The 19,961-nt window shown below is 42.8% G+C and overlaps 1 protein-coding gene across 1 annotated transcript; it reads right to left on the bottom strand.

Annotated features, from left to right (window-relative positions):
* Positions 1 to 810: 810 nt before the first annotated feature.
* LOC127028175 (tubulin polyglutamylase complex subunit 2-like) lies at positions 811 to 18,064 on the bottom strand (the record flags this gene model as incomplete). Its single annotated transcript, XM_050913940.1, has 6 exons — positions 811 to 1,668; positions 4,353 to 4,513; positions 6,027 to 6,140; positions 8,411 to 8,542; positions 10,223 to 10,310; positions 17,934 to 18,064. Coding segments are annotated over 6 exons (854 nt in total), but the record flags the coding sequence as incomplete, so codon positions are not given.
* Positions 18,065 to 19,961: the final 1,897 nt, after the last annotated feature.

Here is a 19,961-nt window from a genome sequence, read left to right as displayed (position 1 = left end):
AAGATGGGATTAGCTAAAAGACACTGTAACCCATCCCTTCTCAGTGAGAGATTCTCCACTGCATTAAAAAAACACCCAAACAATCCAGCCTGCACCCTGCTCTTACCATACATCCTTGTGCATGTGTTCCCAAAAGCGCCTTCAAATATCCAGTCACTCTGGAGGAAAATATTCAAATCTTTATTAAAATACTATTAAGCACTTACAGGGTGGCTTTGTCTTTCTGAAGGCCATACAAATACTCGTGAAAGCCTCACAACATCCCTGTGAGGTAGGTTTGTCTTATGTAATTATGTGACTTTCATAAATAAAAGATGATGCTGTTTAAATAATCAATGCTTATTTGAAGATGGTGACTTTGATTTCCCTGCTTAGGCACAAAATGTGTTGGTTGCTACCATGTGTTTCCAGCATATCTAAGAAGACAGAATGGCACAGAAAATTAATGGAAACAATCAGATGCAATTGAAAACCAGCAGTGGATGGGTTAAAGTGCAGTTCTGACCTGAAAACTTACAGTATAGAAAACAGCATCAGGGGTTTCTAAGGCTGTAGGATCTCAGTGGCCCCTGGTCAGACCCTGTCCAATTAACAAGTGACAAAGGCTGTTTGAATGGTCAACTTTGCAAATGACTGTGTGACAAACCAAGGTGTCCTCCTGGCTTATGGGACTCTTAACACCACTGACCCACCTGCAGCTGCCCTGGTTCAGCAGTTCCCACAAGAGGAGAAAGCAGAGGCAATGAGGGATCTTGGAGCTCCCAGTTCTCTTCAGGCTCATTGGGAAGGACATCACATAGACATCACTATCCAAAAAGATACAGCACAAAGGCCAAGGAGTGGTCTGGGCTGTAGAGCAAGCAGCTAGGCCAATGCAGAGACATTGAAGCCCCAGGTCCCTTTGTACCATGAATCTCAGAGCAGAAGTTGGAAGGAGCACAGGGAAGTGCGGAGTTTGATTCTGTCTGAAGCGGAAGATATTTCTTTGTTCAGTGGGTTCCAGCCTGCTCCCATAGCATGCAAGGTCAGGACAGGTTTCTTTCAAAGGAGATGGCAGAAATATCTTCATATGCTGTATTTCAGCATGGGTCTATTAAAGTAACAGTGACTTACATTTGCTTTCATTTCAGTGCTGTAGTTGCACAGGAATAACAGCTTCCCTATAGAGCAGTGACATCGAGGGCTTCTTCATGCCCTCTGAAAAGTACATGCTGCAAGTAGCAGAAGGGAATTAAATCAATGTCTCAAGTTTTTTCTCAGAGTCTCCAGGAACTATATCCTCCTATATCCCTCCCTGCTATATTTCATGCAAATGCTGCAATGTGTTTTCCATGGGCACATCTATTCATGCACAAGGAACTTGGTCTGAACCACTGAGACTCTCCATCAGAGAACATCAAAGCTTATTGCAAATGCTGTCCAGGGTCAGATCTGGGGGTCTCACTTCCTTGAAGAATTCCCAGCTAGTGAGGATGTCTTGGAGGAGGTCATGCTCGTGTGGCTCTTTTGAGAGCCTGCTGGCTGGGAGGGTGGTTTCTTTTTGATCACTAGAGTTTTGTTCTTGCTTTTAAATACCTTATTGGGGTCCAGCTTGTTCACAAAGGAATCAGCTTCTTCAGAGAGGGGAGCTGTGTTGATGGTTATGGGTTTATACATGTTAAACCATTGCTGAAAGGCAGGATGGTGGAGAAGGAAGACGTTAAAAATCAAACTGCAATTAGACATTTCCACCCTGTTCCCCCTCACCTCTGAGACTTGATTTTAATCATACACCACTTATCAGTTTGCAGTTCACAGGACCACGCAGAGTGCCTTGTGATAAGCATACACAAGGCACAGCTACAGCTACAGCCCTGGAACTGCCCTACATTCCAGACAGGGAAGAGGAGAACCAGACACAAACCTAACACTACCTTTCCTGCAGTGTAACTCCTATCAGGAGCAACTCCTGATTTAAACCACAGGAGGAAAAGCAAAGGGAGGGGATGAAACTAAATCACATTTATTTAGATTCAGAGAAGCAAAAAAGATTAAAAAACCTTGGAATTTAAAAGTGCTTATAAATTGGAACCAAACTAGTTGAACTTCCCAAAAGATAGCCTCCCTCCCTCTCTTCACACACACAATGATGCAGTTTTTTTTAACTTTTTACACAAAGGATTTTGTGTTTCTTTCTCTTTGGCCTGATTTTACGTCTAGAAGTGACCACAATGATTTTTTTTTTTCTTTGGTTCCCAGATGCCACCACAATGTTATGCCCTGCAAGTTCTCATCTCTTAGTGTTTTCCCTATCAGTTTTCCATTGACAAAGTCAGGAAATAAAACTGTAGGGGTTATGGTATTACAAATCCCACTGAAACCATCCTCAGCAAAGTGTTGAACAAGATAAACAGAAGATCAATACCAAAATGTAGATGGCAATCTATTCATGTACTGCTTAATGGAAAAGGGCTTTAATATACCACCCTTGAAGACCTTTAAAAATGATAATGGTTAACATACTAGAAGGATTTTAACTAACAGAGGCTGCAAATGATTAGGGAATACATGAATGATTTCACTAAGGTTTGTGAATATACGAAACATAATAAAATATTCTAGCAGGAAAGTTACAGAAAGGCAGAGCACAGGCATATGCTAGAATACCATGTACACAGCCCTAACTGATAAAGTAGAGCACAGTATAACAGGGAAGACACCAGAAATACAAAGAGCCAAATTCTACAGCCATTGACAGATGGGAAGTCGGCAGTGATTTTAGTGAGTAGTTCTGATGTACGCTGTATTGGGTTTGCATGGCAAGGTTTTGGTAGTGGGGGGGGCTACGGGGGTTGCTTCCGTGAGAAGCTGCTAGAAGCTTCCCCTATGTCCGATAAAGCCAATGCCAGCCAGCTCCAAGACGGACCCACCACTGGCCAAGGCCGAGCCCATCAGCGACGGTGGTAGCGCCTCTGTGATAACATATTTAAGAAAGGGAAAAAAGTTACTGTGCAGCAGCAATTGCAGCCGGAGAGAGGAGTGAGAATATGTGAGAGAAACAACTATGCAGACACCTGGTTAGTCAGCACTAGAGGATCTGCCAATCGGGCTTCCCACGGGGCCACAGCCTCCTTTGGGCATCCACCTGCTCTGGCGTGGGGTCCTCCATGGGCTGCAGGTGGATATCTGCTCCACTGTTAACCTCCATGGGCTGCAGGGGGACAGCATGCCATCTCACCACGGGCTGCAGGGGAATCTCTGCTCCTGGAGCACCTCCTCCCCTCCTTCTTCACTGACCTTGGTGTCTGCAGAGTTGTTTCTCTCACATATTCTCACTCCTCTCTCCTGGCTGCAATTGTGCAGGTTTGCAATTGCGCAGGTTTGCAATTGTGCAGAAACTCATCAGTTTCTGATGCTACTATGAAGAAAATTAACTCTATCCCAGTCAAAACCAGCATATATGCACAGGGCTGAGGCAGGACCAAGGAATGTTATGCTGGTAAGACAGCTGTCATATCTGGGTGAAGCACAGGACACTCACTGAGACCTGCCAGGCCTTGCCAATATGCACAGACATTGCACAGGCTTATGTGCTGTGTTCAGTAGTATTGTCGGCTCCATTCCCTCACCTCTCACAAGGTGGAAGCGGGGTTAGGGCTGAAGGTCCAGTCAAGCACAGAGGAATGGCAGGAGCCTCTAATAGCAGGGCTCTGGCAGAGCAGAATAGCAATTTTAATAATAATAAGGGTCTGGAATGGCCACGAGGCTGTACCTGGAGCTCTCCTATAACTACTTCTAGGACTGCTGGCATTTAAATTGCTCCTTTTGGGCATCATTTTTATCAAGGCATCCCTTCATGACTGAGGAGGATGCAAAGGAATTAATATTCTTGGCAAGGCTCAAGCTCATAGTCTTCCTCTGGGCTTCTGTCTAATGTGTACCTGGACTTCCCTCTCCACCCTGAGAGCAGTAGGCTCTTGTTCGATGCTATGCCCAGAAAACTGATCTAGACAAATCTTACGTAGCTGTGGGGATGAACAGCTTTACATCTCCTCACTTGCCAGCAGTCATGGAAGTGGAGGTTGGCCTCAGAGTCAAGAAAGCAAAGAAATAATTGGGGTTCCACCACCTGCTTTCAGAGGTCAAAGGTAAAGCCCAACTCAGGTGAGAAAAGCAGAGTTAACACAATGGTAGTGAATTCACTAAAATAAATAAATGACTGTTAACACGCTATAGGGGAAAGGCTCATGGCTGCCCCATGGCTCACTAGGGAGGCCTACCTGAGCCTACAGACTGCTTGTCAAAAGGTGGGAAGATGTTTTTCCAGTCTATATTTATGCAAAATACTGACGAGCTGGATCCTGCTGTCCTACCTTGGCCTGGGGGCTGACCCCATAGCTGGTGAAGGCATACTGCCACTGTGGGAGACCCAGGTGGGTAATGAGCAGGCGGTAGTAGGCTGAGAAGGTTTTGGTGAGGAAATGCCAATACAGAGCTCTGTCCAGGAACCATATCTCTGTGTCTGGGGAGACAACTAGAACAAAACAAACACAAATTACACCATTGCTTTGCAGTGATAAGATCAACCCCTGGCCATTGTCAGGTAGGAGACACAACATACTTATCAGAAAGGCTGCAGCTTCTAAAACACAGCATCCCTGACTAACATAGATGATTATCCAGAGGCAATGTGGTTTAATGGTTAGAGCATGGGGACTGAAAAGGACTTGGTTCTGCTCCCAGCCTTACTAAAAATACTTGTGCAATAACCATTATACTCACTTTCCCCACCGTAAAATGGATGCAATGCTATTCCTTCCCAACCTGGGACTGATGCGCTACATGGAACATGCTTGGACATCAGCAACTTTGTAGTGTAAGTTCAAAATACAATTATGGCAAACATTTATCTGCCCCACAAAGTAAAACGCAACTAACTCAATTGTCAGTCATCTGGATTACTGAATAGAGTCCAGAGTCTGGAAGTCAGGGAGTGTGTGCTGCCAACAAAAACACATTTTGCAAAATCTTTCCACAGTGATCAAATATTTCTCTGGTGGCGACATCCTTTGAAGAAATCACCATCAGATTACCAGCATAAAAAGAAGTGATTTTACTTGGGAAGTTGAGATGCTGAACATTGTCAGTTAAACACACTGCTCCCTGTGCTGACAACACCTGTAAACAACGCTCCCTCCCCTTGCCCAGGTTATCCACTGCATGTGCTGAAATCACTAACACTGGAAGGCAAGAGGACAAGTAAGAAGTTTCTGCCTTGGGAATTGTAGTCACACCCAATTAGACACAAGATAAAAACCAAAGGATTTTCTTAAGAACAGGTATATCACAATTGCACACCCCCACACAGCAAACATACACGTACACACATACACCTAGTGACCTGTGCACTGTGTCAGATGACAACTACTTTTCAAGTGACTTGGGTGTTTCACTAATCCCTGACTGATAACAACTTTCTGTGTATCTGTCAGAAGGAACAGCTCAGCTCACATCTTTCACTCTCCTTCCTGCCAAATTTTGACCTAGTTAGCACCTGTAGGCTCTGCATCCATGCACAAGGTGGAAGAACCAGTCTAAGTCTGTCTCAATCAGCTAAGGACCTTTTTTACTATCTACGCTTTGCCTCTAAGCAGAGTTACACCCTTTCTCATCAAAATGTAAGGGAATTGTTCTGAGACATGCAAGTAACCAGAGATATGTTAGCAGCTGAGCTCTAGCTCTCTGCATTATTTCAACGCGATTGTCTGAAGGTCATATGTGAATGCTTTCCTGTTTTAATATGCAAGTATGCTATGTATGCAGAAATCATAAGTTATAACTCAGACTCAAACATTAAAAGGAGGGAAAATGTTAGCTCCAGTTAAGTCTCTGTAAGGTTTAGCCCCTGACTTCAGTGGAGACAGGACGTCCCAGTAAATGTTCATCTACAAATTGCAAAGATCAGAAACGTAAGATGATTCTACGTATGTGGCCTCCAGATACAATTCACAACAAGAGATGGCTAACTTTGCTCTTTTCAGTCTTACCTGGTTTAGCGTGCTTATAAACAAGACAAACTTTCCCATTCCCATTGCAAGGGTCTAATTCAAAGATAAGACTACGAGAATCAAAGTGTGGCTTCTCTGGTTTGTCTCCATTACCTGAAAACAGAAAAAAATCTTCATGAAACATTTGGAAAACTGACTGTGACTCAGCTGCAAAAAGTCAATCTATTTAATACTTATTAATAAATCAGCTGAGGAAGAACTAAACCAAACTATTATATTTATACTTCTTGGAAAGGATTAAGTTCCCTGTGTTAAAAAAAAAAAAAGTGAGAAAAATTTTACTCTCCAGTAGGAAAACAAACCACAGAGTCAAAATCAGATGGCTGAAAAAAGACATCAAGCTGCCCTCTAGTCCTTCCCTGGCATAAAGCAGGATCAGCTTTACAGATGTCACTCCTGAGAGGTGTTTGTCTAATTTTTTCTTAAAGTCTTCCAGTGTTGGAGATGCCACAATCTCCAGGCAGTCAACCCAAATCCATTGTTATCACTTAGAAGTTTTCCTCATGTGGATCCTGAATCTTCCTTGCTGCAGCTGAAGCCCATTACTTCTGTTCTACCCACCATCCCTTTTTTGCCCTACTTCCCCTCCCCCCCCCCCCCCAAGGAGGACAGGGAGAACATTTTATTCTTTTTCTCTTGACAGAAGACTTTGATGAACTTGGAGACATATACGTTTCTTCATACATTCCAGTGTGACATCAGTGTCCTTCTCAGCCGCCACACGTTCTGACTCATATTCAATTTGTGACCCACAACCACTACAGAGCATTTCTACAGGACCATTTTGGGATCATGTAGCTGCAAGTTCTTGCAGAATATAATTTTGAATTCTAATGCTGCTGAGGAAGAAGGGGGACACAAGAGCTATACTCTTCAGAAGAATTTTCCATGAAAGTCAGGATGAGAACTCTTGTGGGGATTTAACTTTTTCTCAGTGTACCTTATAAGTGCATCAGTGGAGGTCTGTCGTGGTTTAACCCCAGTCAGCAACTCAGCACCACGCAGCCGTTTCCCCCTCCCCCTCCCAGTGGGGTGACGAGGAGGAAAGCAAAGGAAAGAAAAAAAAGTAAAACTCGTGGGTTGAGATAAGAACAGTTTAATAACTAAAGTAAAATATAATACAAACAATAGTAATAATGAAATATAATAATAATAGTAATGAAAAGGAACGCAACAAAAAAAGGAAGGGGGGGGGGGGAAGGAAAAAAACAGCGATGCACAATGCAATTGCTCACCACCCGCTGACCAATGCCCAGTTAGTTCCTGAACCGCGATCCGCGCCTCCCAGCCAACTCCCCCCGTTTATATACTGGGCATGACGTTCCATGGTATGGAATACCCCTTTGGCTAGTTCAGGTCAGCTGTCCTGGCTATGGTCCCTCCCAGCTTCTTGCACACCTGCTTGCTGGCAGAGCATGGGAAACTGAAAAGTCCTTGGCTTAAGATAAGCGCTACTTAGCAACAACTAAAACATCAGAGTGTTATCAACATTATTCTCACACTAAATCCAAAACCCAGCACTGTACCAGCTACTAAGAAGAGAGTTAACTCTGTCCCAGCCGAAACCAGGACAAGGTCTAAGTGGCTAAATATAAGCAGTATTTGGCCCATTTCATTACTGGCTAGAAGATCAAGACTGCAGCCAAGCTGGAATGTGCAAAAAGAAACTTTCAGCCACATTTAGAAGCTACAAGAGCTATAGAGATCCAGAGATAAGACTGAAATTAAATAGCAATTTTTTAAGGAGTCAGCATGACACCTGGCTCTGTTCTTATCTTCTTACTTCTTCCAGTCTTGTTAGACTGTAAGAGCTCTCAGAAAAGGAGTAGGCTTTTTTTCTTCTTTTTCTCTCCAAACTGCAGGATGCCCAGCATTTTTAGGCAGTCTGGAAACACACGTTTTCCAGTGCCACCTCACACTTACATGTATTTACCAGAGTTATTTTTCCAATTCCAAAGAGCATATCCAGCTGTCTTTTCACTACCAAGACAAAAACTGTTATCTTTTGTTCATGTAACACCATAAGCACACAAAGACTTTAGAAGCTGAATCACTGGAGGAAGCCTCAGTTAAAAATTTAAATAGGGAAAAGGCAGAACAGGAGGGCTGCCAGGATGTTAAAAGAGGATGCAAATAATACTAGCAACTGGCAGCATTAACAATCCTCATGAGATTCACAGCATACAGGTCTACCTCTCAAGGCTGTAGGGGACTAATAGGACATACAGTAGATCTGGCCCAGGAGACAAAGAAAACCCCATCTACTTGGAGTGACCTTTTCCGTTGCTATATCCTAACATTACCCTAACAGAGCAAAAGGGATGAGACAGAGCACATTTTCTAGCCTGTTAACAGGACCTTACCTTCCTCGTCTGTGTCATCTTCCAGGTCAGCGAGAGTTGGTGCATTAGGCAGAGTGTACACAGAGGAACCTCCAAGCCGACATAGCTTCGAGACACTATTAATCACCATGAAGCCCAGGGGCATTGGGGTATCTGTAATAAGACTGATCATTAATCACATCCAGCGTCAGGAAAGCACAAGAGGTACTTCTTTTTCCTCCACACATCAACTCAACCTCTTCTAAAACACACAGGAGGAGAAAAGATGGATATACCCAGCAGGCCTGGACACTTAACCAAATCAGGCTCCACAGGAGCAAAAATTAGGCTTTTTCAAACACAGAATCACACTTACAGGTGATACGACACCATCTCAGAGCTGTGCAGGTATGAGAACTGCACTGCTGACTAAGCCTGTGCTGCAGCTGTTAGCCTAGTCCTGTGAAACTGGCTATTAAAAATCCTGGCTAGCTACAGCCACCTCCTCAAAACTCCTTTCCCTGCTGCTGTCCTTCCTACCAGAAACCACCCCACCCATTCACAGCTTATTGGGCAGCTTGTCCTCTTCCACCCCATGTACCTGCTCAGGGTGCATCCTCTTGGTTCCCACTCCAACACAGGATTTTATCAGTGTGTCAACATGTGGGTGTTCCTGAATGAATGCTTGAGGACTTGTCACTTGTCTCTCCTTCTGATGACTAGTACTGTTACCAGACATCAAGTCAACAAGCACCCTGTTCAGCCACGTGCCAGTGTGAAGGGCCTCAGAAGGCACTACTGGATGCTTGCTCAAACAAGACAGTTATGTGAGCTGCCTCGGTCTCTGTGCACTTGTGTGCCCTGAAAACAAGACTCTTCAGAGGTCACAACACACTAAATCCCACTTGAAACACAATGGGACTCAGTGCAGGTGCTAGAGCCCTGATGTCAACTGTCTCTGAAATGAAATTCCACTTCCTGAGGAAAACCCTGTATTTGACACCCATCTCCTGAAGCGAGCAGTGTCCACAGCCCAATTTGACAACCTCGCTTGAAGGCAATGAGAGCCAGGATAATAGTGGCAGGGCTCCAGTGCAGAGTGAATGAACCGCCTGATTCTTGCCAAACGAGGATGGACAATAAAGCTCGGTCCTGTTCTCACTTTCACCACTGACTCCAGAAATAACTCCAATGAATGGACTTTAGCTGGTGGAAAGCAAAATCAGGCTCTAGCACATACATATAGTTTTTAATGAGAAAGAGGCATTATCAGAGGGTGACTCCTCCTACTGCTTTATGATAGGATAATGTGCTAGAGCTGCTTCTCTCTCCATGAACTACAGAGGGAGTCTAGGCACTAGATTTAAACTACATACCTAAATCTGGGTGTCAACAGATGGCCAGTGTATTACAGAATGGTATTTATGTCATGAAGACTTGTTTGGTTTCTAGCCAGTGTTCAGCGTACATGTCTCTTCTGTGGAAGTCCAGCACATGCAAGCAATAGGCTCTGATATGCAGTCATATTTTTTTCCTCATCAGGACATCTCTAAAATAGTCTACGATCCCATGCAGAACTGCACTCACTTATTAGTTCAGAGATCAGTTTTCTATAGTCACTGATCAAGCTGTCTAGCAGAAACAAACTACTTCATTTTTTTGCAAGTTAAGGAATGGTGCTAATTTTTCATTCAAAATGACTTGGTGCGTGTGCTTTTGCTCAGACTAATGCAGGACACTGACAGATGTGTATTGACTGTGCAGAAAATAAGTTTGAAATTAAAGAGATTCTGCAAAGGAAAGACTGGCTGCAATGAAATGAGGGTATCGGTGGAGAGGAACACATGGACTCACCATCGGTCTTCACACTCCAGGTTATCTGGAAGCCATCGGTCATCAGATAGAAGTTCTTTAAATCCTCTGGCAATATGCAGGAGTTTTTCTGCAAGTCACAATCAAAGTGTTACGGGAAAATGCAGAATGTGCCTCAAACCCAAAGAACAACTGAATATTGGTACAGAAATATTTGCCACCAAATGTTTTGCTCAACCCCAAGATGACTCAAATCAGCTTAAATATCTCATCCTAAAACCTTGAGAGAAAACTGCATATTTCTTGGGTCTGTGCTACTGTATTAACAAAGATGACTTGGGAAAATTTCACAAGAGCAGTCAGTCATCACAAGGTGATCACAAGATCATCACAACAGGATTGTTCCCCAACTGAGACGACATATCATCCTTTGGCACTAACAGCCACTCCAAGATCACATATATAAGAACAATCGGCTTTTTCATATGTATGGCTTACAAGAGTAGAGTTTTGCTTTAAGTGAAATCAGACGAAACCTACCTGTTCCACTAAAGCATGTATAATATTAGCACAAGGACTCTCTTCTTCTGAGGGATTTCAGTTCCAAGTAGGTGAGAGAAGCATAGACTCAATAGTTGCACATAATCAAGCAGGTTTGACGTTTCACTTAACAAACAGTATGCGTGCAAACACACATAGAGCCAGTCTCACAAACCTGCTGGTCTGGCTTCATCCCATCAAACTTCAGTGCTTGGCTGGGGCTCCTAAGCCTGCTTCCTTCTGAGCCAACAGTGAAAGAAGCAACTCCAGTGAGCTGGTGAGAGTGCTTCTAAGAACCAGGACCCTTCTCCTATACCTATCTTGGTTGTGGAAGGAGCCTTTCTTAACTTAGACTCTTCAGCTAAGCAACAAATATGAGGAACAACAAGAAGCCCAAAGAGCTATAGGCAATTGCAGGCACTGCTCCTGGTGACAGGACTGGCTGCAGACCAGTGACCCTCTGTTCCTGTTGATGTGTCAAGAACACAAAATGAAACAGTACAGAAGCCTGTCAGTTTTAAGAAGACAAGCAACACACATGACTAAAGGAGTTATCTGTTGTTTTGTTTGCAATTGTTTTAGAGAAAAAAGATATTGAGAAAGATTGAAGTGAGTTTGCATTTAAAGTATCGTCAAACTCAAGACTCCAAAAGAAAGAATCAGACCCCAAAACTCAGGATAGTCTCCAATGATGCAGGTTCCACAGTCTCTGTGTTGACTTGTCCAAAGGCTGCACCACCCTCCTTGTGAAAAAGTTTTCCTAATTGCAGTCTGAACCTCCAAGTTGCAACTTGTGGTCATTCTCCCTTTTCAGTCCCATGTGCTTTTAAATCTGCTCAGGAACAAAGACACAAATAAGCCCCTTGAGGGTCAAGCTCTGTCATTAAATCAGGAGGATACACAACTTCTTTAAAATGTTGATCTGAGACCTGTTTATAATAACAGGACTCCAGGAGCTACACTTTACAGGGAAAATGGACAAATAACGTGAGATTTGCAACATAGCATGTCTGATAATTCAAGTACTTTTGTGACAGGATTTTCAGCCTTTTCTATAAAAAGGTGTATTTCTTTCATTCAGCCAGTTTTAAAGACATGCTGTTGGACATGGCCTGCTCTTTGTGCAGTGAGTTTGACACTCAAAGCAAGAAAAGATAGAATTACAAACTTTAAGAACATTTAGAGGTCAGTAGCGCTGTCCCTCATATAGGCTTACCCTGCCACAGATCAAGATGTTATTCAGGTAGGTATTCACAGCCTGGCCTCAGAGGCCTGGGTGGGTTTTGGAGCAGTTACAGAATTGCTTTGGAGAAAGCAGAGGTGTCAGATGTTAATAGCTTTCCAGTATTGTGCCTCTGCTGGGACTACTTCCCCACAGCTACTAGAAAATGTAACATTCAAAGCCCCATAAAACAAAGGAAGAATATTCTGGTAACCAGTAGCTAAGGAAAAGAAACATGCACATGCAGTTCATGTAGCTCTGCTTCACTTGGGGCATGAATTTGTAACATCTCAAGAGATGCTGATCAGATTCTTCCCCATGTCTGCAACTTGTGCATATCCAGTTATCTGCCCTGATGTTGCCTCAATGCATCTATCCAGCAGGAGCTACCTGCCAGCTGTGCATCCAGCTGCAACGCTGGCCTCTGGTCATCAGTGACTGGCATGAGCAAGGGAAGGTGCTGGCCTCCTCCTATCCACATCTCCTCCCTCCCCTAGGACCAGGGCAGACCTTCTGCCTGTTAAAGCCTTATTCACGGTCACTTTCTTTGAGTTGTTACAGTCCCTGTCCCCTAAACTGTGGCATATACACTGTGCAGGAGCCTCTAACTCACCCACAACCTTCACTCCTGTGTGTTAATTTACTTTCTAAGCATATCCATTTATGCCGACAGACTGCTGCTGATGAGTCCCATATATTAATGGCTTTGCAGCTTGCAATAGGGCAGGTCACTTGACTTGCCCCGTCAGCAGCCTGGTCGCTAGCACAGTGCTTTCCTAACCCAGGTAGGGAAAATCTTCAGAGGCAACAGGTATTAAAGCAGAGAATCTGATACTGTAGAAACTTTGTTTTGAGAAGAATTTATCATCCTTTGATAAGAGCCTGCTGATGGCTGAGGCCCTGGTGGTAAGTTTCAGGAGATTACTAAACCACATGGACATATCTGAAGTTCTTCAAATGCCTTTAACAAACACATCTTCTTCTGTGGGTTCTTCTCAGTCCTAAATATTTATAATTTCATGCTGTGCTTTCACCACTTCCAATTTCAAGCTGTAGCTGTAAGCACAGTGACTAGGGTTAAAACTATGAAGAAAGAAAATATGACAGACCTGCTACAAAGCCTCAGAAGAGTACAAATGTTTACACAGCACTTTCAGTCCATTTCAAACCCCCCAATTTTAACTAATCTACCCCAGCAGTAAAAATATATATGCAAACAGCTCTCTTGACTTCAGTGGGTGTTCTCCTCTGTCCTGGTTTTGGCTAGGACAGAGTTAATTTTCTTCCTAGTAGCTGGTATAGTGCTGTGTTTTGGATTTAGTAGGAAAAGAATGTTGATAACACACCGATGTTTTTAGTTGTTGCTAAGTAGTGTTTATACTAAGTCAAGGATTTTTCAGCTTCTCCTGCCCAGCCAGCAAGAAGGCTGGAGGGGCACAAGAAGCTGGGAGGGGACACCATCAGGACAGCTGACCCAAACTGGCCAAAGAGCTATTCCATACCATATGACATCATGCCCAGTATATAAACTGGGGGGAGTTAACTGGGAGGGGGGATCGCGGCTCGGGAACTAACTGGGCATCGGTCAACGAGTGGTGAGCAATTGCATTGTGCACCACTTACTTTGTATAGTTTAATTCTTTTAGTATTGCTATTGTCATATTATTATTATTATCATTATCATTGTTTTTCATTCCTTTCTGTCCTATTAAACTGTCTTTATCTCAACTCACGAGTTTTTTTCCTGATTCTCTCCCCCATCCCAGGGGTGGGGGGGCAGTGAGCAAGCGGCTGCGTGGTGCTTAGCTGCCGGCTGGGGTTAAACCACGACATCCTCTAAGCAGGAGAACCAGATCCATTGGGATGACAAAATCTAAGATTTCAAAACTTCCACCGTAGTATCCAGTTAAATACTACCACAAACCAGGCACAGCCCAATTTAACAAACATAGCTGATTAAGACAAGGAAAAAAAATCACATCTGGATAGGTCTTCTGCTCTGAATCCTTTTCTGGATGGAAAGATCAACATGTGCATGTTTCTCCAAATGGCTGCCCTCCTCACTTTATTTTAGGATTCTCCTAACCATGTCCCTTTGCATGACTTTCCAAATGATGGTGCAAAATACATAAGTGGAAAATGCTGTACCAGAGCAAATCTGGGGTCTATAGGAAAAGGCCTCTATATAGAAAGCTTCACTAATATCCATCTCTCCCATCTGATGGAAAGGATTGACTGATCTGTCATATTATGCTTAGCCACATGATCCTATGACTTCAAAACAGCGGTCTTCTGACAGCAGAGTCAGAGAAACAAGCCATTACTATATATTAAAAATGGCTTCTCAAGCTCTGTACTCCCCCTGCTCAACTAGTAGTTTCCAGGGTTGTGATCTCCAGCCCCATAAAATACAATATTCCTAATAACATACCAGAAGTGGCTTAACCACAGTCCTGGCAAGCAGCTGTTTTCACTCCAGTCATCTGGTTACACTCATCAGCTCATAAAACAAAATATCCCAAGTGCCCAATATGGTGTGTGAGGTCTATTTCTTTTGTTTATTGTCCATAATATCCCCAAATAGTCTCCCAAGAAAGCACAGTCCATCGAGGAAAGAGAAGAATATTAGAACCAGGGTAGCTTTGCTGCCAAGACCTGATCAGCGCTGGATCCAGAGCTAAAACACTGACGTATGGCAATTCACTTAAAGCACTGTTGAAACAATGCCTCCCAAGCAAATATACTAAAGAAATGGACAGCAATCAAAGCATATCGCTCTAGAGAGACTTCTCTAAAAAACTGAATGAGTTTTATCCAACTTCTGGGGAGAGAAGGAAGGGATTTATGTCACTTCTCAGGGCTTCCAAGTAGCAGAGCACATCAGCAGCCACCTTCCTCTCTCCCTAATGTCATGCTGTTTCATGACTGGTCTGCCCTAGCTGCCAGTGAATGCAGATGATGTTAATTTATGTATGATACCGAGACATTCTTGTTGCACCTTTTATAAATCTGATCGGGGGGGCTCCCAGGAGATCACCTTGCATGGATTTCCAGCCCCGAAAGGCACAGGGCTGGGGTAGACCTGTCCCCTGCGGCAGAGAACAGGATTTGGTGTCCTGGTTTCGGCTGGGACAGAGTTAACTCCTCCAGCTCCCCCTAACAGAATGCAATTTTATATTTTTTGAAAACCAAAACAATGATGTGAGTGACTGATTTCTCTTCTGGTTGAGGCAAAAAGAAAACGTGGTTCAGACATTGTCACTGCAGATACCAGAGTGCCTCCTAGCAATATATTAGTATAATACCTACTTTAAAAAACTGCACGTGGAGGGGAGCAGGGCAGTTGCCAGCCTTATTTTAGGAGTGGGAACAGATTCATAGGACGATATACAGTTATTAGCACTGGTGTTCCAGTGATCTGGTAACTCTGTCTCTACTCCCCCTTCTATTGCTTGTCTCGCTTTCTTGGGGAAAAGATAACATCTTGGTAGGTCTAAATATCAGGAAAGGTGAAAAAATTATCTGTTTTTATTAAAATATTTTGAAATGCTTGAAAGTTTTGGGGAAGCGATGCTACCCACGTAAACACTTGACAGTCACAGACCTTAAATATTTTTGCGAGCATGCTGATTTCCAATAATATTAAAGATTGATTTCAGGTTTGGTTTCCCAAAGTGTAAGTCTTAGCAGCTCTTTCTGCCTGTCTGCCTCTACAGAAAGCCTTGGAAAAATCTCTTCTGTTCTCCTACTGTCTTACTGCACTGTATCCTATCATGAAGCTCACCTTTCCCTGCAGAGCCTCATGGCAGCTGACAGGCATTCAACAAGCTGATCTAAACTTCCACTGTTGTATCCAGTTAAATACTAACACAAACTGGGCACAGCCCAATTTAACAAACATAGCTGATTGAGACAAGGAAAAAAAATGCATATTGCCAGCATTATTAGAATATAAGTTTAATCTTTCATAATTAAAAAAGGCTGATTTTCATTTAAGAGTTTCTGAATACCATAGTTTTTCTCTCAGCAGAAATACCTTTCCTTTGGAAAACTGAAATGGAACTGGAAAAATTGCTTCTAGAAAAAAATTTTTAAAAAAATTATCTCAAAAATAGAGCTTAAAAATAGAGCCACCTAGTGGCTATGAAAAAAACCACAGTGATAAAAGTGAACACTGGGTAAACATAAACACATTCAAATTCAAGCAGGATGAGTTTGAGGAAGAGAGAGGTACAAGTTCATCCTGGAAGGGCCTTGTGAGGTGCTGAGTGCTTTGCACTTAATCATCACTGCAGGACATACTGCAATTGCATATACTGTGTTAGATATCAGACTTCATCCCCAAAGCTCAAGAAAAAAAGTAAAAAAAAAAGTTATCTTTTAATTTGAGAGGGAGACTTCAGGTTTTGTCAATGCAACTAGAAACAAAAGCAAAGAAATAAATAGCAAAGTAAGTCCTTCACCATTAATAGTCCAGCTCAACTGTATCTACTTAATTTTCACCATTTACTTCCACAATTAACTTATTCCATCACTGTGGTGGGCAGGGAAAGCTGAAGTTTTGTTTTGACATCTTTGGAGTGAAGTGAAATGCTGTAGCCAAAGCAAAGTTTGGCTTTACAAGAATAGCTCAATTTTGAAACAACCCCAATTTAGTTTGGAGGAGAAGCAGCACCTGAAAATGAGAGCAATAACATGTTCAGGAGGAGCAGTCGTCTCCTCTCAACAGAAGAATGAGCGAATGTCATTCTGCTGCTCCCAGACCTGAGCTGGCTCACAGTCAGGGTGCCTCAGACTTTCCAGCCCAGTTAAACCCAACACCTGAAAAACAGCTACAGGAAATCAGGAATCAGTTCACACAAACCTGAAAAACCGGACATTTCTGCCTGACCACAGTTGCTGGCTACTATACAAGTTTCTGTAAATAACGCAGGTTTACATCACATACATTCTGACCTGGATTTATAAATTCTTGATAAATATCACTAATTGGGATAGGGTGTTACCAAAACTAGCGCAAGATTTTTCCCTACTGTTTAGGAAAAACTGTAAACAGCAAGGCGTCATCAAATGGGAAGTTATTTTACGTAGTGGTAACAAGTGCAGTCTCTGGGAGTGTGTGCATTAGGGCATAGCCAGGGTTGGAGCAGAGGGAGGATGATTCACTCAGCTCCATCCTCTGCCATGCCCCTTTCCAAAAGCCACTCAGCTTCTACTGTCCCTTCCCTACATATGAGTGATACCTAGAAAGCAGTTATTCCACCATGGTCATGGGATTGATAAACACATTCAAAAAGGGGACCAAAAATGCCATCTCTGCCCACCAGAGTCACATGACAGTATTCATGAGCCCTCTGGTCACACAGTCTGATGCAGTGAGGTCAGCTAACGTGGAGTCAAGGTAGCATGTGTCCTTCATAGTCTTCTAGAACAGGCAATGGGACATGCCTTGGCCAAAATATTGGGTTGGTTAGCCGAAGAGGAGGTGGAAGGAGGGGCTATGAGAAATGGAAGTGAATAGCTGAGACTGAAAAGAGAAATAGATAACTGGAACGAACTGGGTGGCTCAGTGGTATTTTCCAGCTTGAGGCCTTTACCTTTAATGGCCATGAATAATAAAGAGCTTCTTCGTTTTGTCTGAAAGGGAGTTGGAAAATGGTTTTAGACCTGAGTCAGAACAACGTTTGTTCTCCACTGAGTCACCACTGTTGCTGCCTACTACAGTTATGTGATTTCTTCTTAGAGTTGTCATTCTGAATATATCCACACTGATGAAGTTTCTCTAACAGATCAGGTGCATGTGATAGCCTAAAAGACAGAGTAATACTCGATTAAAAAAAAAAAAAAATCTGTTTAGGCTCCACTGTGCATCAAACTTGGTAACAGGCTGTCTCACAACCAAACAGAAGGTAGCCACTGCATTTGACATTCTCCATGGGCTGCTGCACATTCAGACTGACCTCACTGCAGTATTATCACGAAAATACTCACTTGCTCCCATGAAATGATTGCGTGGCGTTCAGCTGGCTCCTTTTCCACAAACGTCACCTCAGCAACTCCTGGAGAAGTCTCTAAAAGGAAAAGAGGAGCATGTTTGCAGCTTGCGTGGGTGACACCAAGCACTGAGAGCCAGACAATTTTGCAAGTTAACCTGACTGACAGCTGGGGAAAAGGCATTAATGACTGCAAGCATTGTGCTGGTGACTGAGCAGTCACTTTCTTTTTTGTGTGTAACTGTACTCAGCATGTCTTGGCATGAGGATGCCTAGTGCTGCACATGATGTCATCCTTTGATGGTTTTTATAGATATATATACACATATATACACACACGCACATTTTGTATTCAAGGTGTGATCTTTTGCAGAGGATTCATGGAAAAATCAACCATGGGCTCCTGGGCAAACTCTAAAAGAGAGACAAATCTTTCTTTGTAAGCATGCTCTGTGGTTTCAGTTGGGTAGGATATTCTCAGCTTGAGACAAGATGTTGTGCAGTGTTGCTGTGAATTGCTAACAATCGTATTCCACAAAGACAGGCACACTTCAGTGCTGGATTCAGTGGGTTTGAACAGACGCAGAATCTGATCCTGCCAAAGGGATCTGCATGAGCAAACATCAGTTCTCTGGAATCCCAACTGGACACATGCAAATTTGTTAAAAGCACTGAGTTCATAATTTATAAAAATTATCTGAGTATTTTATAGGAAAGAATGCTATACAAATGCAAGATACTAATCTACATGGTGCTATCCTTGCGGGTGTGTGATGGCAGAACAGTCTCCCTTGCATTTATTATTTTATAATGTTTTACTTCATCTACAGCCAACTGAAATAGTTCCCACTGACTTCATTCACTTTGGATCAGGTCTAGAAAGACTACTAACTTGTGGGAATTGCAAGCCCAGCACAGGGCTGTGGAGTAGAAGTGATCACTATGCAGGGCTTTCAAGACCGGCTCTGCTGTGAAAGTATTGGCTCCCAAAGCAGTCACACATATTGTAATTGCTTTCTGGTAAAACATACACAGTGCACTAGACAGGAAAGGCAGGCACTAGAGAGCTTTGGTTTGGTTTTTATCTCCAGCACTGGGCTTTTAATTCCAGCAGTGGTGTTGCCCTTGTCTGTTCTGCTGGTGGAAGAGCAGCACTCAGTTTCAGGAAGTCTAAACTTCACTTTAATTGGAAGTATTGATTGTTACATTGTCAGATAATTTAAAAGACAAAACATGGCACCAGAAAACCAAGCTCCAATTTAAAGACAGAAAAAAGAAAAAAAATAAAATCATAGTAAGTCACCTAGGTAATCTGTCTGGCCCCAACATACAGAAGACTGATGTTTCGCCAAGTTTCACTTCCAATAGGTGGGTGCTAGGCAGGGGGATCTGTCTCTTGCTCAAATATAAGCTGTCCATATGTATTCTGCTTCTAAAGAAGTGTGTGGAATCAATGATCTAACCGGTCTTTTCCATCTAAGCTATGCAAGCCTTATAACAAGTTAAGAGATAATAATAACAGAGTAATTGTTATTTCTGTGATCAAAGAAAACAGCGGGGATGTTTAATTCATCATGCACAACGGCTCGGCTGGGATGACAGAAGATTAAATATCGTATCAGTCAAAGGAAGATGTCTAGGAATGAGAGAACTGCAACTTCTAAAGAAGTCTGAACCAAATCCAAGATCAAAAGAAAGAGAAATTCCGTCTTAAAAGCCTGAATGTTATATTAAAAATATCCTGTGGGTAAACTGAAGACCATGTTTAACAGATGTGTGTAGGTATGGATGGGAGCTCCATTAAACATTAATGAGGAAAAGAAGTCATCTGCCATGGATTGCTTTTTCTTCCAGATGGAAGGTTAGACAAAAGTTATAGGATAAAGCTTAACTAGTTCAGGAGACTCCTCCCTATTAACTATTCTGAATCAAGATCACAGTAAACTCTGTCCTATTTTTAGGACATTTCATCTGGAAGCTTCCAAAAATGCTTTGCAGTATTGATTACTGATTACATTACTGATGT

Source organism: Gymnogyps californianus, unplaced genomic scaffold, assembly GCF_018139145.2.
Source record: "Gymnogyps californianus isolate 813 unplaced genomic scaffold, ASM1813914v2 HiC_scaffold_240, whole genome shotgun sequence".
In the NCBI taxonomy this organism is placed as follows: Eukaryota; Metazoa; Chordata; class Aves; order Accipitriformes; family Cathartidae; genus Gymnogyps; species Gymnogyps californianus.
The sequence above is the reverse complement of the archived record's forward strand: the minus strand, read 5'-3'. Positions and strand labels throughout refer to the sequence as shown.